The sequence below is a fragment of the Triturus cristatus genome, chromosome 1_2, assembly GCF_964204655.1.
Source record: "Triturus cristatus chromosome 1_2, aTriCri1.1, whole genome shotgun sequence".
Classification (NCBI taxonomy): Eukaryota; Metazoa; Chordata; class Amphibia; order Caudata; family Salamandridae; genus Triturus; species Triturus cristatus.
In genome coordinates this window covers 1055161166-1055185069 of record NC_140580.1, presented here as the reverse complement: position 1 = coordinate 1055185069, position 23904 = coordinate 1055161166, and the positions used below count along the sequence as shown (strand labels likewise).

General features: G+C 41.7%; 1 protein-coding gene across 1 annotated transcript in view; it reads left to right on the top strand.

The window, feature by feature from the left end:
* MYMK (myomaker, myoblast fusion factor) overlaps nt 1-23904 on the top strand; it is a 121377-nt gene that overhangs the window by 73963 nt on the left and 23510 nt on the right. Inside the window, exon 4 of the mRNA XM_085612505.1 lies at nt 16587-16703. Coding sequence (XP_085468631.1) covers nt 16587-16703 — 117 coding nt within the window. The remainder of the gene's footprint in view (nt 1-16586; nt 16704-23904) is intronic.

Below are 23904 nucleotides of genomic sequence, written 5' to 3'. Positions count from 1 at the left end.
AATATCACTATAATTTACATGCAAATTTCTTCAAAACTACTGTACAGATTTACAACAAATAATGAAAAATATATTTTCTGGGTTGATTCTAACTTGCAAACAAATTTGTTGTAATTTAATTCAGCTTTTTTTCTGTATTGCTTGCCAACATTTCTTCAGGGAATTAACATAGGAAACCAACGTTTTTGGACCACCCACCTGTTTCTCGGTCCCTACTTGACGGATCACTCTGAAACTGTCCAATACAGACAGTTGGCCATTTAAAAAAGGCTGAAACAAATCCACTGGTTTCGGAGAACTTTAGGCCTATTTCCTCAATGCCAGCCCCAGTAAAAATGCTAGAATCACATATAAATTCTCTACTAACTACGTTTCTGGTACAACATAATTTTCTGGATATCTCTCAATTCACTTCTGTGCAGCTCATAGCAGTTAATTCATATTTCTCACAATTTGGGCAAACTAGAAAAGTATTTTAGACAGAAATGGTACTGCTGCTGCTCTCATTCTACTTCATCTATCAGCAGAAGTCCACACTGTCTCTCACAAAAATCTTATCCATTAGCATGCAGAGGTTGGTGTTGAAGGGCCTGCCATAGATTGGTTTGCTAACTTTCTCACCGATAAGTCTTATTCTGTCCAGCTTCCACCTTATTCATCGCAATTAATCCAGGTGGATTGTAGAGTGCCTCAAGGCTCTGTCCTGAGCCCCACTCATTTTAATATTTGTGTGGCTCCTTTAGCCAAAGTAATTCAGGGCTTTGGTTTTGAGGTATTATCCTATGCGGATGATAGCCAATAAATTGACCACTGGTAAATGATGGTCTCACCAGACAATGTTTTAGACAATGTCTCACGGCATCATGGCCTGTAGCCTCATGGATTAACGAAATCATCCGAAGCTTAATTCTGACAAAACTATATATATATATATATCCAGCAAATCTCTCCCCATTTGTTAGGAGCCCCCGTCCCTGCAGGGCAGCTTCGTTTTAGACAGGCATGGAGCCTCCTGCCTTTCAAATCACCAACAGAGAAAATTGTGGAAGCCCAGATCTCTGAAACACAAACTTAATTGAAATTCAAAATAGCAGCATTTCTTTCTCTCTTTCCCTGACATGTTTCTGCTGCCTTCAGCCTTGTTCACAGGCGAGCCCGATAATAGTGCATAATTTTGAAGGCCTTTTATCCAATTGCCCACTTGACTTTTGAGGTAACAGCATACATAGTTATTATTATTATTATTATTATAGTCCATAATGCACTTGTGGTGTAAATACCTTGTATGCACTGGCAAGGTACTTCCGGAGCTGCTAAAGGACTGGTCTGAGCACACAACAGAGTCAGCGAAAGGGATGGTCAGAATTTTGATCAAATACGCCTGGAGTGACCAGATAAAACTGTTAGGGGAAACCTAGAGATTAGAGGAAATGAATAGCAAGGACAAAGACTTAAAACAGAGCGAAGATCTAAAAACATCATTGATGAAGCGGCTCAAAGAAAATGAGAATGGGATACGCAAGCGTAAACAAACGAAGTTTCAGTGGGACGAGCAGAACTACCTTACAAGTCGCGTTCTAACATTTGCCCGCAAGTATGATATACCTAGAAAAAATCTCATGCAACAACAGAGCAGAGGGACAATGAATAACAAAGACACCTCAGAGTCAGAGGTGGAAGTCTCAGATGGAGAACAAGGTATTGCGGAGGACGACCATTCAGCGACTGGGTCCACTTATTTTCAGGAATACAAATTAATTTGCGAGAATCGCCAGAGACCGGGGCAACAAACCCATCCACCGGTCCAACAGTCATCAAAAAGAAACGAAAAACGAGAAGGGGTAGGAAAAGCAGTCGAAAAGGCACCATCTCCCAGAGTCACCAGGAGCAAGGGCAAGCGATGCAGTTGGTACCAACAAAAACAGTTATTAACCTCTCAGATCGAGTACTTAGTGAAGCAGAAACACTAGAACTACAATTAGGATTGATTTTCTGCCCCACCGTGGATTATGACTTTGTGGAAACCAGAGTGGACCTGTTTAAATACACTCGAAAACTGAAGCTACAGAAAATACACTTGTTACGTCCTCAAATAACCCCGAATCAAGAGACTGTTTCAACTAATGACATGGACTTAATTATCGGCTCTGATCTAGACACTCTTTTGACTTTGCAATCACTAGAAACCTCCGAATCAGATACGGACACAGACTGGTGGTAAAAGTGGTCTAAAGAGAAAGTCCAGGAAAACACCGCAGACAATGTTTGATGTAATCGTTGTCTTCATCGATGCTGTTGTCACTGATCTCAAGATATTGAGAAATGAAAAGTCACTTAAAAGTAATAAAAATTATAACATCCCAATTGAACAATGGCAGGCTTTTCAATCTCTTAGGAATGATGATTCTATTGTAATAAAGCCCTCAGATAAGGGTGGCAACATTGTTTTTTTTTTCAAAGAGCGCTATGTTACAGAAGCCTTAAACCAGCTGAGAGATACAGATTGCTATTTACCAACTGCTAGAGTTGTTTATGCTAACTGTATAAAGACTTTCCACCAACTACTGATGACATGGAAAGGGGAGGGCCTGATTGACACAGATGAATATATTTTTTTATTCTGTGAATAAGTTGAACATCATTAGTAGCCACTTAGTCACGCGGTGCACGTTGGTCTTCTGCAAAGTATTCCTTTTGCCAGTTGTACCAAAAATCTACGTCACAGATTTTTGACTCATTTGTGTTTACCCATGATTTTAGTCCTGTGTTACCATCACACGCTATCCCCCCGCCACGGATTGTGCATCTAGTATCCACTTGGATTTAATATGGTTGCTCAGATGAATGCTTTCTACAGTGTTATTTTAGCATTTGCTTGTGTGTCCGTGAGTGAGGTGACTGATAAAGTTGTAAAGGTGTCTATTGAGGACCTTCACTCCGCTATTTAGCGGATGTGTGTTGCCGTACCTTATCATTGGGGGAGCATGATTTCTTGCAATTGTGACTGATTTCTACATGTCCTACGTACCTCTTGCACAGAGTATTGTTTGTTCCTTAATACCTACCATGTACGATACCACTCCAACATGTCTGCCACTATCCTAACAGTGGTCCGTTGTTTGTGTTCACTATGTGTATCAGGCTAAATTAGTCACTGTCTCCGTATTGCACGTTTCACGCGAACAAGGTTTCGGAGGAAATCGAAACGCGTTGTGAAATAAACACTGTGGTGGAATTAGAAATAAAGACTGTGGTGGAATTATACGAAGACGGATCATTCTTTCCTGAGAGCGTGCTTACCCTGTGGCTATTTGTGATATATATATTACCTACTGGCGGTCACCAGTAGGTAGTTATAGTTAGGACCCTGTTTCCATAGGAAAACCGCAACATTCTATTTGGAATAACTTTGGCGCCGGTCGACGAATCCTCGCGAAATTTTCAAAATAGGTGGGGCGCTACGCTCCGCTCCTACCCTGAAAGTCTCGGAGGGATTCGTCAAGCGGGGGCTGAGAAAAAAGGGGGGTCCCAAAACGCGTTTTTCCCATGCATTTTTCCATAGGACCTTTAGACACAGCTACAGCCCGAACGGCTGAACAGAGTTACTTGAAATTTGGCAGAGAGGTAGTCCTCAGGTCAAGGAAGTGCCTTTTGTATGTCTGGTGTAAATCTGTTCAGTAGTTCCTGAGAAAATAGCATTTAAATCAATATATATATCTGTGGCAGCTTACGGTGCGCTTACCGTGCGCTTACGGAAGGGCACCATTGGTGCATGGCTTATTTAATCAACGAAAAATTAAAAGTTTACCTTGCACAACGAAGCGCATAATATGCCCTCCATGTGTGGACGATGCGCGAAGCGCATCGTGTGTACATGGCCCATCCAGCGTAACGTGGGCACACGGTGCGCGTAGCGCACCGCGTGGCCACCGTGCTTGCACGGCACTAACTGCGTAAAGTGGGTGCGCGGTGCGCGAAGCGCACCGCGTGCTCACTGTGCGCGCACGGAACGAACTGCGTTAAGTGGGCGCGCACGCCACGAATGGCGTAAAGTAACTTAGCATTTAAAAAAACGTACAAATTCACTGAAAAAACCATAGGTTTCACACACGTTATAGTTAGGAATTAGCATTTAAAAAACCTTGCAAATTCACTGAAAAAACCATAGGTTTCACACATGTTATAGTTAGCTGGACATTTTACTGATAAAAAACCTATGAAATTCCCCCGTTATAGTTAGTGCAGGCAACTATAACTCACGCGACCGCAATCCTCTGCTGATGACATATGTGTCTTTATGAAAAAAAAATATTTGTAATATATGTATAGCTAAAATTTAATGGAAGAAGACATGGGCAAATAAGTGTCTAAATACAGTATTAGCATCAGCAGAGGATTGCGGTCGCGTGAGTTATAGTTGCCTGCACTAACTATAACGGGGGAATTTCATAGGTTTTTTATCAGTAAAATGTCCAGCTAACTATAACATGTGTGAAACCTATGGTTTTTTCAGTGAATATATATATATATATATATATATATATATATATATATATAGCACATTGTTTTAAGTCTGGATTTTTTTTAATGAACATTTTATATGACAGAAATAGCGCACATGTTTTGGTACTCTTAAGGACTGAGATCTTATATGTATTAAACTGTAAGTGTGTAGCCTTGGGCGATTTTAAGTGTTCGTCTGAAAATGTTCGTAACAATGTGTGATATATTTATTGGATTTATCATATTTATTCAGATAATCAGTATATGTATTAGGCACACGGTTTACAAATTTCTGTCCAGATTTGGAAATGTGTAACTAGACTGCTTTGTTATATCGTGTTAATGGGACTCAGAACGATAGTCTGTTGTCCATATTGTTTATGCACTTAGCACTTTAAATTTGGGGAGGACTTGGAGGCGCATCATGTGATCAAGGCCTTCAAAGGCTGAAACGCGTCATGGCGGCACAGCGCACTAAAGAATAAATATATATTCCCACAAAGAAAATGGAGTCTATTCCTGCTTCTGGTTCCAGGGTCAGGGAACAGCATACAACATATATTTGATTTTTTTATATATATTTTTATATATATATATAGATTCAAGATAGCTTGGCTGATGAGAGTTATGAACCCGAAACCGGTCCCAGAATGCTTGTTTCCGGTCCAGGGAAGTCATGGCTTGGCAGTTCGGGCTGGACTGTTCAAATGAGGCACATGGTCAGACTGATTTGCATATTGCCATGTCTGAACTGGGTGGTGGAGAGAGCTAAAGAATGATGATGGATTAAACCCAGATCAGTTGACTGGGGGTGAGTGTTTGATTTGCTTAAACGCTCTGTCCATCATCCCCTTTGGTATCGCTTTGTTCGCCCTAAGTTGGCAGGGTATGCCCAGACGTGGGTCCCTTGCTCACTTTCCCACTGGATTGAAGATAGCCTGGCTGATGAAGGTTATGAACCCGAAACTGTTCCCAGGATGCTTGGTTCCGGTCCAGGGAAGACATGGCTTGGCAGTTCGGGCTGGACTGTTCCCATGAGGCACAGGGTTAGACTGATTTGCATATGGCCATGTCTGAACTGGGGTGGTGGAGTAAGCTAAAGAATGATGATGGATTAAACCCAGATCAGTTGACTGGGGGTGAGTGTTTGATTTGATCAAGCGCTCGTCCATCATCCCCTTTGGTATCGCTTTGTTCACCCTAAGTTGGCAGGTTATGCCCAGACGTGGGTCCCTTGCTCACTTTGCCACTGGATTCAAGATAGCCTGGCTGATGAGGGTTATGAACCCGAAACCGGTCCTAGGATGCTTGTTTCCTGTCCAGGGAAGACATAGCTTGGCAGTTCGGGCTGGACTGTTCCCATGAGGCAAAGGGTTAGACTGATTTGCATTTGGCCATGTCTGAACTGGGGTGGTGGAGTGAGCTAAAGAAAGATGATGGATTAAACCCAGATCAGTTGACTGGGGGTGAGTTTTTGATTTACTCAAACGCTCTGTCCATCATCCCCTTTGGTATCGCTTTGTTCGCCCTAAGTTGACAGGGTATACCCAGACATGGGTCCCTTGCTCACTTTCCCACTGGATTCAAGATAGCCTGGCTGATGAGGGTTATGATCGCGAAACTGGTCCCAAGATGCTTGTTTCCAGTCCAGGGAAGACAAGGCTTGGCAGTTCGGGCTGGACTTTTCCCATGAGGCACAGGGCCAGACTGATTTGCATATGGCCATGTCTAAACTGGGGTGGTGGAGTGAGCTAAAGAATGATGATGAATTAAACCCAGATCAGTTGACTGGGGGTGAGTGTTTGATTTGCTGAAATGCTCCGTCCATCTTCCCCTTTGGTATCGCTGTATTATGTTGGGCTGAAGAAAGTGCAGTGCTGATATTTTATGAAAGTGCAAGTGCCGAATAAACCTCATGTTGCATAAATATGTGTTAAAAAAGGTTAAAAACTGATCAATGTGAATAAAAACAATAATCATTTTAATTGTGGTGATCTCAGGGCTTTGCTGCTTATGACCATGATTGTTAGACTGTTCATCAGTTGTTAATCAGGGTATGAATACCCATTTATGACTTGTCAGTTATGCGTCTTCCCTCGTATACTTTAGAGACATGTATGAAGGTCCTCAGTCATGTTTAGCCCCCCAGGATGCTTGGAGTCTAACTCCAAAATATGTTTTGTTTCCAGCCTGCACAAAGCTTTTTCCCTGTCGCCGCCCCTTTTGTTGTTGGGTACGGCATCAATCAGATAGTATCTTAGACTTTTTGGATCTGATTGATGTCTTTCCCAGGAAATGGCAGGCCACTAGGTATGTCTGATCTAAATTCTTTATGGCCTGTATGTGTCGCAATATTCTTTTTAGTACTTCCAACGTTTTTCAAACCACAGGGGCACTCGAGAACATACACCACATGATCAGTCTTGCAGGTCAAAGCCTTGTCAATGATTTTTTCTGCTATGCCAAAGGGAGTTGTGTATGATGTCTTACTGATACCAACTTGACATGTTTTGCATGTTCTGCATTTGGTGAATCCTTTTCTGCTTGAGAGCCAATTTCCCTGGATCTTATCAATAGGGTTGTTTTGCACTAGCTCGTGTTTCATTGAAGGTGCTCTGCTATATGGTATTGCAGACTTTCTGGGCAACAGATGGCCTATTGTGGGGTCATTAATTCAAATTGGCCAATTCCTCTTAATGACCTGATATATTTATTTTTCTTGATTACTGTGCCCCAGAATTAACCTGACGGTGCCTCCTTCTTTGTTTGAGTTTTTCATGTTACTATCTGTGTTTGAAATGCTGGCTAGTGGTTGCTTAGGTGTTAGTAGCTCTACCCTAGTAGTTTTCATACTTTTTGTGATTGTCATCTCAATACACTTTCTAGAATAGCCCCGCTCTAAGAACCTGTCTTTGCTGTCCTGCTGTGCTTTGTGTAGGTCTTGAGGATTACTGCATATTCGATTTAGCCTTATCATCTCACCATGGGGGATACTTTGGATAAGGTGTTGAGGGTGGGCACTCAAGACGTATGTTCCCTAGTTTCCATTGCTCCTTCTTTGATGTAAACCTCAACATCTAAGAATATTACTTTTTCAGAGCTGATTACGCAATGAATTACAAGTTAAGATCATTTGTGGTTAGATCATTCACAATTGTTTTTGCCTCTTGCACAGTTCCCTGCCCGATTAAAAACAGCTCGTCAATATATCTCAACCAAAGTTTTACATTTTTATGAAGTGTATTTCCATGATTCTTCTGTAGGACCAGCTCCTCCCACCAGCCACCAGCCCATGTGGAGGCAGGCATAGCTGGGAGAGAAGCTGGCCCCCATAGCTACCCCGCGTAGTTGTTGATATAGAATTCAATCATATTGATCAACATTTTTCTGTGTTGTTCGTGTTCTATGGGTCTTCTTCTAAGGTAGTGTTGTACTGCCCTTATCCCATCTTTATGATTGATGCTGGTATATAGTGCTGTGATGTCCATTGTCATTAACAGAAAATCCTCTTGCCAACTAAAATTTTTGATTCTCAAAAGAAAATCGCTGGTGTCTTTTAGATATGAAGGCAGACCTCGAACATGCTCTTGCAAAAAATGATCAATATATTGTGATGTTTTTTCAGTTAAGCTGTTGCGGGCGGATATTATGGGTCTGCCAGCTGGTTTGAGGGGGTCCTTATGCAGCTGGGGATGAAAAAATTACTGGGGTTGTAGGTGTGTCATTTATGAGAAATGTATATTCATCCATGGATATTAAACCTGCACTCTTCCATGCCAGAAGTCTGTTATAAAATATGTTGTACGTTGCTTTTAGGGACAAAGTGTCACTTCTGCCATAACAGTTACGGTCTGACAGCTGCCTCAAAGCTTCTTTAACATATTCGGCCTTCTCCCAAATCACCAGGTTACCCCCTTTGTCGGCGTTTCTTATGATTAGTTGTGGGTTTTTCTTCAGTTTCTCCATGAGTTGGTCGTACTGGTTGTTCTGTTTGTTGATTTTCTTTTTGGCTGTCTTTCTTACTTTGTGGTTGAGCAATTATATTCCAGCAGTGACCTGTTCATGAAAGATGTCGATGGAGTCTCTGATTGCTACCGGGGTGAATGTTGATTTAGGTTTGAATAACGTGCTCTCTTCAATTTTTCTGTTAATGTTTGTATCAGTATCGCTAGTTGCGGGTACAGAAGCCAGGTCATCTTCCAGATTTTCTTGGACTCATTCTTCCAGATCTCTTAGTGTTGGAATCAGTGGCAGTGACATTGAATGGAGGCGATATTGATTGGATGACTGTTGCGTCCTCCTCCAGTGTTCTTTGATCGGGTCTTTTGTTTAGCAATTTTTTCAACTTTGCGTACTCCTTTGAATATATCAGTTCTTGTTGATGCATAGTTGAATCCATTCTTTGGACAGTATGATAGACTAAGGGAAAGTATCTTATTTTCTGAGTTGGTCAACTTGATGTTGGATAGGTTGACGACTGTATTATTTACTTGAGTTAGGTTTTTTGTTTGCGCTTCCATTTCCTTGCATTTGGTCTCCTTTGCTTGCCGTTTGTTTGCGTGTCTCCTCTCCCTTCTTCTGATTGAATTGTTCTTCCCTGTCTTTGTTGTTGTTGTGTTCTTGGGGGAGCGTTTGTCGACCTTCTTCGCATAAAAAACCTACTTCTTGTTCAAGTGACAGTTTCGCTGGTACTTGCAAACCTCTGAAATTTCTAGTTTCCAGGTCCGTCTCGCTCTCCATGGCGGAACTTAATTCAGAGGTAAAGGAATCCGCATGTGCTCCCCTGTTGGTACTGGGGTTGGCTTTTGTTCTTGTGGCTTGTGTTCCGGTGTCTCTGGAATCTTTTAGGGAATCATATTTCCAGGCAAAGGTAAAGATACGGCTACATTCATAGTCGGCCTTGTCCCTGTGGAACTTGAATGTTTTGCATTCCCTTATTTTTTCCTCCTCTTTCCGCAGTCGTTTCATCATTTCCTCTCTTAGTTTTGTTTCTTCTTGGCTTTGATTTAAATTGGTTATTTCATCATTCACTGGTTCAATCTGTCCCTGTAGTTTTAGATGGTCGACTGATATATATATCAACATGATCCAGACTCGCCACATCCACTGGCAAGGAAGCAACAGGTACGGATCACTAAGCATGATTTAGATGATGCAGTGCTTTATTTCGTTATTTGACAATCTTAGCAACCAGTTAATACATGGCTAGTGCCCAGCATAATGCGTTTCGACTGTTAACTCATGGTCTTGATCACATGATGCGCTGTTGGCTTGACAACGTTTAAGTAGCGACCCTATACCACACCCATGAATAATTGAGCAACGACCCGTAGCAATGAACATAGGCAACAGACTACTATGTTGATACATAGACCCACTGGATAAAATAAATACAGTGATTCATGTAAAACCAACAATAATAAATAGAGGTTGAGTAAAAAGTCTATCTCATCATATAAGGATACCAATAGTAATAAATACATAATGCAATAAACTCATACCATAGTGGTCAATTATAAAGCATGGTCATAGATATAGAAAACATTTTCATAGTAAAAAACGGATATGAAATAAACCTCACAGTACATAGGGTTAAAGTGCTGATGCTGGAATGTTGCATGCTACTAAAAGTGCTGTTGGTAAAGTGCTATTACTAAAGTGCTAGTGCAATATGTGCAAAAAAAACTTACTAAGTGAAACAATTATAAAAATTACGGAGCCACAGGAGCACTTGTAACTGCAATGTAATGTGCAAGTGCACTGCGAACACTATGTGCTGATACAAGCAATATATAGTATAATGTTCAAGACATTGATGAAATCATCCCTAAATACAATAAAGTAGGGGTGGGCGGAAATTGCGAAATTCACTTTCGCAAACTATAGCAAAAATGTTAAAAATCTCCGCAAACACGCGAAAATATCGCGAAGACGCGGAAGTTTTTTTCCCGCCCGTTCGCGGTAGTTTCTGCGTGATCGCGGCTGGCCAACTTACCTATGTGGTTGCTCACGGGCGTGGCCATCTTGTCCCGCCTGCTCGCGTTCGATATGACATGCCTGCGTCCTCACGCTCTCGCTCGCGGTGGAGAATGACGTGTTCAAGATCACAAGCATCTCATACTCTCACGGTGCATGATCGCGAGAAGAAAGACGTGATCGCGCGACGAATGACGTGATCACGCGGCAAATGACGTCAATGCGGGCGCGAACTGTCGCGAGACAGCGCAAATGGCTACCAACAATTCAACATCTCGTGGAGAACGCGACCGGATCGGGAAAACTTGTCTGCGAACGCGGGGATTCAGGTAAGGCAATCGTGCGCACGCGAGAATGTATTTTTTTACAGCGCTTGCAAGAAAAAAAATTCCGGTAAGATGCGGATTGCAGAAATTTAGATATTTTCGCGATCATCGCCGAACGTGGAAATGTCAAATTATCGCAATTTCCGCGAGCGGAACGGAATTTTTGCCCAGGCCTACAATAAAGTCAATGAAAAAAAACCTCTGAGTAGATAGTAGAACACCTCACACCCTCCATAAAATGTAAGCAACTGGTATCATAATAACATATACCCATGGATACTGTGATGTAATGGGTCATATTTTAATGACTAAGAGTAAACGGTAGGCTGAAACAACAGAATAGTTACACTAAACCCACACACTTCAGAATAGAATAGAAAGGCAGGTATATTTGAAAAGATGTATAGAACTGAAAATTCACTATGTTAGAGAAAGTTATGTAGATCTTCCCCAGTATTTAAACCGTTAGACATTCTAGTGTCAAACTGTCAGATAAGGTGGGACTCTGGTTGTCTTAATTGTTTTTCTCTGTTGCCACCGCGTATGGATTTAGGAACAGCCCCTATCACAAAGTACTTGAGATCATTAAGATTGTTCTGGTGAACTAATTTCAAATGCCTTGCCACTGGGTAATTCGGGTCAGAGTTCACCACAGCACGAAGATGTTGTAGTATTCTATTGAATACTTGGAGCTTGGTGCTCCCCACATATTTGAGTCTGCACGTGCATTGCAGCACATAAACATTGTGGCCAATACGACACGTGTAATACCCTTACATTTTGGTGGGTTTGTTGCCAAATGCAGTGGTGTACTCAGTGGTGTTGATACCGAACTTACATGCTTGGCAAGAGCTGCACTTAAAAAATCCAGTCTTCGTGGACATCCAAGTGGTTGAAAGGCTAACTTCAGGACTGCTCTTAACTAATGGATCCCTCATAGAGGTTGCACGTCTGAAAGTCAAAGATGGCAATTCAGGCAGGGTCTGTGATAGAGTCACATCAGTCAAGACAATAGGCCAGTGAGTATAAATAATCTGCCTAATTTGTTTCTCCTGCCCACTGTATGTGGTAATCAGCCTCACCTCCTGGGGTGAATCAGGCCCCTCTGGCAAGGCTTCAGGAACCTGGGCGGTCTCGTCATGATTGACATTTAGGCAAACTTCCCTAGTGTGACTGTTGACTTGATTCAGAGCTTTATTGAGGTCTTTGATGTTGTAACCCCGCGCTTTGAAGCGTTGAACTGCTTCATTTTGACAAATTTCTAAATCCCTGTCAGAGCTACAAATACGGCGGATTCTTAAGAATTCCCCATAGGGAATGCTCCGAATCAAATGTCTGGGATGGGAACTCTTAGCATGAAGAATAGAATCCCCTGCCGTACTTTTTCTAGGAAGTTTTGTATGTAATTTACCACCCTTGATTTACAGCTGCACATCTGAAAATTCTACACTGGTGTTACTAATGTGTGCAGTGAAGTTAAGATTAGATGTATTGGTGTTGATGGAACTCTTTCAAACCCTTCCACACCACACACATATCATCAATAAATCTCCACCAATGTTGGACATGAGCATCATATATAAGTTTATTTTGCCCCTTGAGGACATGCTCCTCCCACCAACCCACATGTAAACATGCGTAGCTGGGGGAGAAGCATGCCCCCATAGCCACTCCTCTCAGTTGCTGATATACTTCTTTGTTAAATAGAAAATAGTTGTTCATCAAGCAAATCTCAATCATGGTTAAAATCATTTGGTTATGCTCATACAGATGTATGTAACGCTGATCCAAGAAATGTTTTTCCGCCTTTATACCATCACTGTGGTGGATACTAGTATAGAACAAAGTTATATCCATAACTATAAAGAAAGAATCAGTGTCCCACATGATGGATTGGAGTTTCCTAAGAAAATCACTAGTGTCTTTAATGAAAGACAGTAATCCTGATACATACTCCTGCAAAAAAAAGTCCACATATTTGGAAATTGGTTCCAGCAAACTTCTCTGAGCCGAGATAATGGGTTTGCCAGGAATAGGTGTAATATTTTTGTGAACCTTTGGGATAAAGTACAATACAGGAATTAGATGATGCTCATTCTTCAAAAACAAAAAAGTAAATTCATTCTTAGTCAACAGACCCATTTGTTTCCACTGAGCTAGTTCTTTAAATGCCATTTCTTTCACTTGCCGTACGTCCTGAAAAGATGCTTTCCTCTAACAAGCTATATCATTGAGACGGCGATTGGCTTCCTCCATATTCTGGTGTTTAGACCAAAGCACAATATTGCCGCCTTTGTCAGCTTTATTGATGATTAACTTGTTGTTAATTCTTAATTTGCGCACGAGATTAGAATATTGTACTTCCATATATCTGCTGTGGTGGCTGCTATGGTTGATCGATCTGTTGAGTTTCTTTAATTCATCAACTACCTGGTCGCTGAAAACATCTATTGCATCCTTTGACATGACCGATATATACCCTTTCTTTTCTTTCGCATATATCTATATCTATATCTATTTAATGTCTGCACCGCTTGGGAACTCAAAAAATTGTGACATTGGGGAAAATAAACGTTATTTTAGCAGAAAGGAATCAATACCAGTGCACACGTAAGGATACCCACCGGGTGCATTCTGGGGCCTGCAGTCAAAAGAACGGGCTAAGGGCACATGACCACTTGGAGCTAATAAACACACTCACCTGTGATCAAGGCAGAGACTTGCTGAAACGCGTAAGGACCAAGAGTGTGGTGTATGCTGCAGCGCAGACGATTAATAAAAGTCAGCTTTTTCCATGATCCGAAGTTGGGCTCTGTTTCTGTTCAGCTGTGAGGTTTCACAGTGACAGGATTTCCATTACTGTCTCAAGAGCCCACCCTGCAGGGTCGGGCCCCCAGTAAAATGGAACTGGTTGGAAGCATATATATCTATATATATATCTATATCTATATATACATATATATATATATAGATAGATAGATAGATAGATAGATAGATAGATAGATAGATAGATAGATAGATAGATAGATAGATAGATAGATAGATAGATAGATAGATAGATAGATAGATAGATAGATAGATAGATAGATAGATAGATAGATAGATAGATAGATAGATAGATAGATAGATGGAATATTCTTTTTTCACTAAAAAAAACAAAGGTTATAGTGATGTTATATTTAGGAATTGTTATTGTATTTTACTTTACATTAAGAAAACCTTAAAAATCCACTGAAAAAAACAAAAGTTATAGTGATGTTATAATTAGGTGAATATGTCAGGGCTAACATAACGTTTAGAATTTTAAAAAAAACACAGAAATTCACCAGTATTAGTTAGCAGAGTTATCTATACCTTGCACCCCTGCCATGCACTACTTATGATCTCATGTATTATATCACTCATGACATGTTCTACAACATGACCCCATCCACAGGACCAAAATCCATAAAAAAGTGGGGGGTCCCCATCAGCACCCTCCCTGAGACTTATTAGGCCCTGGAGACCCCATCCCCTGGAGTCAAAACCTATAAAAGAGAAGAGGGGGGGTGGGTGGTCTCCCCTCTCTGAGCCTTTTGAGGCCACAGGGATCCCATCCCCTGAAGCAAAGCTACATCATTAAGGAGAGGGGGCTTGAAGCCCAGCCCTCCTCCATGAGCCTTCATGTGCCCCCCATCCCTTGGGCAGTATATTATTTGAAAGGGGAGGTCGCTGCATGGCCCCCCTCCCTTAGCCTTTATCGGCTATGGAGAACCTATCTCTGAGGGCTCTATCTTAATCAAAATGGGAGGGGAAACAGTGCAGTCTCCTTAACCATGCCGTGTTGGGTCCCAAGGATCCGACCCCCCAGGGCCAGAAGTGGGTGCCCCAGTGCCCACCCAGATTACCAACAAACCACTTATTGGGGGCCATGGAGAGAGCCCCAGGGCCCTGTGGCTCCAGCAAGCTCCCTGCATGGAGCGGGAACCAGCATTGCTCCCGCCCAGAGGAGCAGCTATCTGTTCCAACTCCCTCTGGGTGGGAGCAATATCTGTTCTGCAAAGAGCAGGGACAGAATTATTGTTCTATGTCGTTATAGTTAGAATTACCACAGATAGGAGTTCCTTGGATTTTTAACCCTTAATAAATTAGCACTTGTTTCAAGAATCTCCACAAACATTTCCAGACCTATTCTTCCTTCTATATTCAAGGATGGTGGAAAGTTTCACGGTGAATGGTCAAGGGAGTGCAAAGCAAAAGGGGAGGGGTCGCAAAACACGTTTTGACCCCAATGCATTTTACTTAGACTTATTGTATTGGATGTAGCTGCAAAACAGCTGAACGTATTTACATGAAATGTGGCAAGATTAGACATTATAGTGCACAGACGATCATTTTCTACAGGTAAGTAGGGTCACAATATTTTTTTTTTAACTTAGTGATATCTGTTACTACAATATTTTCATTAACGTTTGCTGTATTTCGCGGAAGTACTGTGGTACATAGCGATGACAAGTCATTAGGTGATTGGCTAATGACTCCCTTTACAAAAGTTAAAGCCAGCCATGTTTTTATAAAGGCTGTTTGGCTGTGTACTGCATTACGCCTTCGGATCTAAGTAAGTATTAGGTTTGGTAGTTTTTCCTCCACTTTTGTAACGTGGTAATAGGTAGGTAAATATTTGCATATGTTTATATATATATTTTTTTTAAGTTGAAAGTACTGCAGCACTGCCACGGTGCCAAACATAAATGACAAGAAATAAATATGTTAAAAAATGTATAAAAAATATAGTGTACTAAAGTATATTTTTTTAGTTTTAATGTATTTAATTATGCACAACAAAGTCTACGGACCAGCACAGTAATACCTCAAATGACTGCGTTACTCAAAAAATTGAGTTGTTCTCCCTAGACTGTGACAAAAATATATATAAAAATATTTAGAAAATTATACATACATTTCTCTATCACCACTTTAATAAAGTGATAATAGGTAGAGAACAACAATGAAACTTTTTACTTACCTAAATTTAAGACCCTTAACTCCAGGTCCTCTTCAACTCATCAGTGGCCTTTGATACCATAGGCTGGGAAAACCTCCAAAACTCCTAAGTAATAAAATGGATATTAAAGGAACAGTTCTTAAATGGTTCTGAACCTTTCTTTCTGATTGGTCACTGTGCATCAAAATGGGATATTCTTTCTTAAATCCCATTACAGTCCCATTCTGAGCCCCTTTGGGATCCATCCTCACTCCATTACTCTTTAAGCATTATGTGGAGCAGCAAGATAATGTCCTAAAAAACAGGGACTTCCTCTTTTCTACAATATGCAGATGTCACTCAACTATGCATTAAGAGGGGCTGCTGCTCGAACAGCTTCAAGACTTTAACCTCCTCCCATTAGGAAATCTAAAATTGGATGGCTAAAATGAAATTAAAATTGAACCCTCAAACAGAGATTTATCTCCTGCTCTTGGCCATCAAAGGTCATGGATTTCCCCCTGACTCATCCAGTCTACTTAAGAGCATGAGTGTTTTACACAAAACATTCACATCAGCAAAATGTTTCGGTTTCATGTTCGACAAACTACTCCAACTCGATTTGCATGTCAAAGAGATGGCTAGGAATGCAAGATCCAATTTAAAGCATCTCAGTAGACTCATACCCCTATTCTGAAACAAGACAAGTTTTTGACTATTTCTAGTGTTCTGCTAAATTGTGTGACCTTATTGGAGAGTTGCTTTCACTTCTCTGCTTGGGTTATATCAAGATGCTGAATATTCTCTCTTCCTTGCAGCTCATGAAGATGAAGGAGAAGAAGGGCCTGTACCCAGATAAAAGTGTCTACACCCAGCAGATCGGTCCTGGCCTCTGCTTTGGAGCCCTGGCCCTTATGCTCCGTTTCTTTTTTGAGGTAAGTGCCTGGACATCTGTGTCAGTTACTACTGTATTAAATATTACTTTATGGTCCTAAAATTGAGCATGTACACTAATGGAAAGCTTTAGTCAAATTCCTGTTTTCTGCATCTATCTATCTATCTATTTAGAAACCCCTATTGCTGTGCCTATTCCATACATTTTCCTGTTTTTTCCATGCCTGAAGATCACCTATAACCAGTCTTGAGCATTCAAAGGAGGCAGTGAAGATGTCCGGAGAGCTCACAAAGTCTTGCATCAATAATGGTGTAAAACACCAAGGCAGCTAAGATGATTAAGCATCTGCCATTGATATCTGTATATTGACTGCTGTTGGGATACTGAGATAGAAATGCACATACTATTAACGTAATGAAAACAGAAAACAGTGATAATATGTGTGACCTAAAAGCAAGGCATTATTATATTTTGTTGGGCACAGACCGGGGTAGTGTTGAGTTACACATTCCTTACTGGACAGTGCACACAGGTTTTTCACGGATTTCAAATAACTTGTCTCTTCCATCATAACTGAGGTGTTACATTAATTTATTAATTTCTCTTGTCAAATGCTACAAGTGCATCAAGATGGGAAACACAAAATCCCATCATTTCCCTTCTCTGTCTCTTTTTGTGTACCTCAAGAATCAATACTCTCCCTTTTCATCTTCAATCTCTACATGTGCCCCTTTGGCTTCATGCTCATGGACAGCAACATTAAAAGCCATCAATTGACCAAAACACAAACCAGTACCTCAAATTCTGATCATTCCATGACATGCAGTCACACAAAACCTGTCTTAAGCTAAAGGACAGGTGGATGTCAGCACTTACTCAACATGATAAAGACTATGAGGGTAATTGAGACTTACTGGGTGGCATGCTAGTTAGCTGGTGTGACAGAGCCCCCAATATCTTTACACTTCCCAGGTGACTGGGATGGGAATTATTGGCAAAACTGCTAAATGAGGTAGGGGAATAAAAGGTTTAGTTAGGCGGGAGTTTGACTGATTTATGGGGCAGATTTAATTCTGTTCAATACTTATTCTAAGCAATCCCAGTTCAAGTATGGCATTCAGGAATGAATCTAAACGGCTTCATTCTCCACCTGTCCGCCAAGAAAAAATAACTGATATTCACTCTTGGCATAGACCTCTCATTCAAAGAACAAGTAACTAAGAAACCCCATAAAGCATGCTGGCAGTAAGTGGTTATTTGTTGGTTGCTAGTGAGTCCCACAGGCACTCATTTTTGTGGACCAAACTTATTTTTCATCATGACACTGACTCAGAACAACAGGGAGAAAGTTGGAAAAGTTGGAAAGAAGGAGAAGAGAAAGATGGAAAAAGTGTGACAGAGGGAGAAAGCAGATGTGAAAAAGAATGTGCAGGATTGGGAGAAATGGGAGTAGAGTGTATGGGGTGGAAGAAAGCTATGTATTGCTTATCATGGGGTGTATGAATAATCCCAAAGAAACTTGCCTCTAAATAGGAGTATCAGCAAGACAGGATTCTCTGAAGGGAAAAATGAGATGCTACAGTACTTCATATCTACAACAATAGCTGCATCAGCACTGTAAATTACAACTAAAGAAGTTTTAAATAAATATAATACAGATTATTATACAAGCAACACTCGGAAAAAAATAGCACTACTCTTTTTTTAATTATAGCCAAGGATTAAGGTAGTGAATTTACTTGAATGAACAGTTTATTTTTTACATCACATAAAATAGACATATGTTCATTACTGCAGGACTAGAAGCAAATACACATTCCTCTTACAAATATGTAAAAGTTGTTATCACATAATTAAAGTGTCCATTGTACACCATAAGACAGTTCAAAATACAACAAACACATTGCGACTACATGTCTTTAATTTCAGCCTGCAATTTTTCCTTGCAGTGAATCAATCAACACATTTGCAGTAATTCATGTCGGAACCCCGGTCTTGGATAATGTATTCACCATTTGAGCTGGTTAAGCCTCAGAGTTGGAGCGAGCACTGCTATAGTGACAGAATGTTTGTGCACTGAAGGCTCACATTAACCATGCACCACATACACCCTCAAACATTATTTTATATTAATTCCAATGGGCACCTCCACAGCTAACACATAAAGCAACACATCTGTATTGTTTTACTCAGGCCAGCGGATCATGTCTACTTGGTGGCATGATACATCTGCTTGCCCAGAAAAAAGAGCGATGAGGTTGAATCAAGACTAGATAGTGTTGGTATTTACCAACCCTGACATTTGGCAGCAGCAAGCTGCTGATACAGACTTTGGGCCCCAGAACGTATTCTTTTACAAATTAAGTACTGATGCCAGCTCTCTGTTGTCCTGAAAGAAATTAGGCTCCTCTTACCTGAATCAGATTACAGAAGCACAATGCCAGACTTGATTCTCTGTGACATGAAAGGAGGATTCGCTCTGCTCAACAGCTTCCCTCACACTATATTGACACCCCTCAATGGCATCCTACACTCAGTAGGTTGCCTCATCAATGACATGAAGAAGGTCAACTGCATCACTCTAACACTTAAAGATATATCCTGGCTCCTTTTCAAGAATCTCCACGATTAGCAGCATTAACTGCAACACAACCTGAAATGGCAACCAGCCATCTTGCCCAGAAAGTATCTACCTCGGGAGGACAGCACCACACCAGGAGCCATGAAACTGCCAGACTAGAGCCAAAGAATGTAAGAAGGAAAAGACCAGAAGGCAGTCCTTGTCTGTCTACACACCCAGCATCTGAGACAACATCCCCATCAACACCAGAAGTGCTTCGGTAAGCTCCTGCAAGTCAGAAAGAAACTGAAACATTTCTTAAAAGAGCATAACCAACTCACAAGAAAGTAACTTGAATATTAAATGTGGGATTGTAAACAATCTTTTGATCATATCCTGACGGCTCCCTGTGTTCTATGTGGAGCTGCAACCTGCTAGGTTCACAGTAAAGAAATACCTCTGTGTCCATAAATACATATACACTCCACTTTGCTGCACTCTGGTCATTGATTGTCAGCTGGGTGACTCTAGATCATACATCTTTCAGCATGATGTGTAACCTTATCAGGGAAATACAATAATTAATTTATGAAAAACTTTGTATCCCAGAGGCATGGTCAGGTTCACACACCTACCAGTACTTTACTTGTAAGTAGGCGGGGGCCTATTCACAAAGATAAATTTACGTATGTAAATTAATTCACATGTAAATCTATTACTGCACTTAGTAGCAATTTTACAATGTTTTCCTGTTCGCGATTTCTGAGAGTAAAATTATTCTTAGGTGCAGACTTACATGCCTCTACCCTTTGCTGCAGCCTCCTAGAACAGGATTCACAATATTAAACTTACTACTACACATAGGTGCCGATTCCGATCCTGGAAAAATGTTCCCCGTGCGAATCGTATCCGGATTTTTTTCCGTACGAATCGTACAAGTACCGTACAAACTGGCAAGTACGATTCGTATGGGAAAAAGTCCATACGAATCGCATTGGGAAAATTCCCCCACACGTCCTCGGGTCGGAAAAAGTGTCCGACACGTCCCCGGACGATTATCCGTACGAATCGGAAAAATGAAGTCCGAGCGCGCAAGTACGATCTGTCCCGTCCGTCCGAATGTACACCCGTATGGAAAAAAGACCGTCCGGAGAGAACTTCAATACCAACCATGGAGACATGTGCCCGCATACGTACAAGACGTACCCCCACCCGTGTAGTGTATGTACGAGTCGTACCCCCACCCGTGTACCCCCACCCGTGTATGTACGAGACGTACCCCCACCCGTGTATGTACGGAGCGGACCCCCAGCGCGTAGCGTAGCGCTGGGGGTCCGCACCGTACATACACGGGTGGGGGTACGTCTCGTACATACACGGGTGGGGGTGCGTCTCGTACATACATGGGTGGGGGTACGTCTCGTACATACATGGGTGGGGGTACGACTCGTACATACACGGGTGGGGGTACACGGGTGGGGGTACGACTCGTACATACACGGGTGGGGGTACGTCTCGTACATACACGGGTGGGGGTACAACTCGTACATACACGGGTGGGGGTACAGCACGTACATCCGCGGGGTCTGGGGGGGGTTCGGCGCATACCGGGCCCCCAATTCCGCTCGCATCACGCCGTACTTCGCTTTTCCGGCACTTTTTGGGTGCCGTAAAAATATTGCCGTCTGGACTGGTGTTGGTACGATTCGTACTTCCTGGTTCGTGAAATGCAGCCTGCATGCGTCCCGACGTCACGTCGGCGCTGTCCCGGATCACATTGGTATGTGTTTTTACAGTCGGTCGGTGTTTTTTCCAACTCGTACGGAAATGGTGTTTCCGTACGAATCGTACTTGCAAGTTTGTAGGGTTATTTTACCGGGTACGAGTCGGACGGAGAAAACCCTCCGACCGACGGTTCGTACCCGGTTTTTCCAGGAATTGGCACCATAGTTGGGGATCTCCACCACAGAGGTATGGTGATGTGTTGGATAATGTACTTTACTTTATTAAACTTCAAAAAATAATGCAAATAGTTTTTTATAAATTAGTAATGTGAAATAATTTTATATGTATTCACATTTAAGACAGAAACAAATAAATAGGATACAGCACATTAACTTAAATTGGTGTTGAATAATTCATTATTTAAAATAAATGTATTGATTTGAAAAATGATATTCCTAAAGAATGAATAAAAAAAAACTACATTACTTTCTAATTTTTCATGTATTAACATTTTATAAAAGTCATATATATATAATTATTGTAAATACAAATCACTAACAAGTGCTTTAAAGTTCATTCTAATTTTAATGTGGAAATTACATTATTATTATTTTTATCAAAATATTTTCCAATACTTATGTAGAGGTTTTTCAAAATTAAGGGAAATGTAGTTTAACTAATTTTATTTCATTAACATTATTTCTTATTTGCTGTTATTTTAAGCCCCTTGCACCAGTGCTTTCTATGGTGTGCTGCAGTATCAGCTTGTCATGGGTGCTGCTAGGCTAACACCAAGGATGGGCTGGGGTGCAACAACTGTTTTGGGATTGTTATACCGGCAGTAACCTTAGAAACGCAGTTTGTGAATAGCGATGGGCCTGCTCTTGTGTAGTTGGGCATTTTGTGTATCCCTTCTAAGCTCTTCCTGTTTAAATGTAAGTATTCCCTATTGTCCAGCCACTCCCCATCTGACTCCCACATTTACTATGAAAACATAGAACTAGGTGTGATGACATATCTGAACTTTTATTGGAAATTGCTTCATAGAAAAAAGAGAGAGGTGGAGGTTTCTCCCATAAGTTTGTAAATCACATTTTGTAGTACCTGAGTAGTACTATTGGATAACTACTAAACATACAACAAAATGCAACTTGGGAATAGGTCACTGTTTGTCAAGTCAGAGGAATCTGTTTGAGAGTCTAGGGGTGGGCGGAATTTGCGGAATTAACCTCCGCAAATTATCGCGAGAATGCAGAAAATCTCCGCAAACACGCCGGAAATATCGCGAAGATGCGGAAGTTTTTTGCCGCCTTTTCGCGGTATTTTTTGCGTGTTCGCGGGTCGCCAACTTACCCATGCGGTCGCTCACGGGCGCGGCCATCTTGTTTTCACTTGTCCCGCCCTCTGGCGTTGTTTACTTCCTGTTCCGGGTCGCGCAATGCATGTTCGCGGTCGATATTTCCTGTTCGCGATCGCTTTTACTTGATCGCGTTGCTTTTTGCTTGCTCAGGGAGAAAATATCGCGCGAACTTGCGCACGTGGTCGCAACGGGCGCGGCCATCTTGTTTTCCACTCTATTGCATGGTTCTGGGGCCTGATTTTCAATCCTCCCTAAATCTTTTCAATCCTTTGTTTATAGCCACTTTTTTCGGATCTTTATTACTTATTATTTCTCTAACTATTTTCCTGCCTCTATATTTTTGGTTTTTGTGTACCTTTTTTTTTGTTTTTTAGCTACTTTTTCTCTTTGTATTGCCTGCTATTTATTTCCTTTACTCCTTTATTTATTTTACCTTTTCTTTCCCGCCCCGTCCCCAGAACCATGTCCAAGGGCAGGGCTGTTCGCCGGCGCAGCCAGAGCCGCGACCGCCTTCCTTGCGGAAGGCGGCGCCCACAAGGGGTGCATGCACGGGCCTTATTTGGGGAGGCGGAGTTGGCTGCACTAATTTTCTTTGTGCAGCGCCACCTCCCCTCAACCCTGGCAGCAGGTGGCAGGCCTGGGTCCGGGTACGGCCTCCGGGAGCGTCGGCAGCGGTGGGGGAAGGTGCGCCGGGCAGTGTCTCGCATCTCTGGGGTCCGGCGCACCCAGGCACAGCTGACGCACCGGTGGTCCGACATCCTGGACCGTGAGCAGGACCTGCTGGACCTGCTAGGAGTGGAGGTCCCGGGGCTTGGTGAGTACCTATTTAATTATTACAACTTTGTGTCTGTTCTTCTGCTCTATGTTATATATTGCGAATATCTTTTTTTCCTTCCAACCAGATAGAATGTTGCTGCTTGCAATACATTCCAGGTTAATAATGTTTAAAAGTCTTCTGTGATTATGACACAGGTGCTCTTCTGCGCTACTACTAATCTTACTTGTTTGCAGCTTTGCGTTTGCGCTTGCTTAGCGTGATTCTTTACGAGTTTATTTTAGAGAAATTAAGTTACGTAATGCTACAGTGACTCATGTCCACTCCTTACTTTGTCCTGTCACTAATAGATAGGGGCGGATTGATACATAGGTTTAGGTACTTTGTATGAGCTTCTAATTGGTTAGTGGTATGCGTGATGCCCCCTCACTCAGTTACGTGACGTGCTGCTAGTACGCCAGTCTTTAGAACCTTTCTAGTTTGTTCAATGAGTGGAGGTAGGCTTTGCAGTTACTTAGCAGTAGCAGATGAGCATCAATCAAACCACAATTGTGTATATACAAAAAATGTAGTCATGTTAATGTGTCCTCCATGATTGGATCATACACATTGTTGAGGAATACAGTCGAAATGCATACTTAATGTACAATTGGCATGCCTGGAATAGGTGGGCTAGGTTGGGTGGTAGGTTGTACTAATACTTAGGCTTACTTGTAACTTAGTTTTCTGGAATCAGAATGGAAGAATGGATTACTGTTGATAAATAGTAACTTAAGTAGTCGAACTGCGAATCCCCCGATATTACATGTTGACCAGATGAG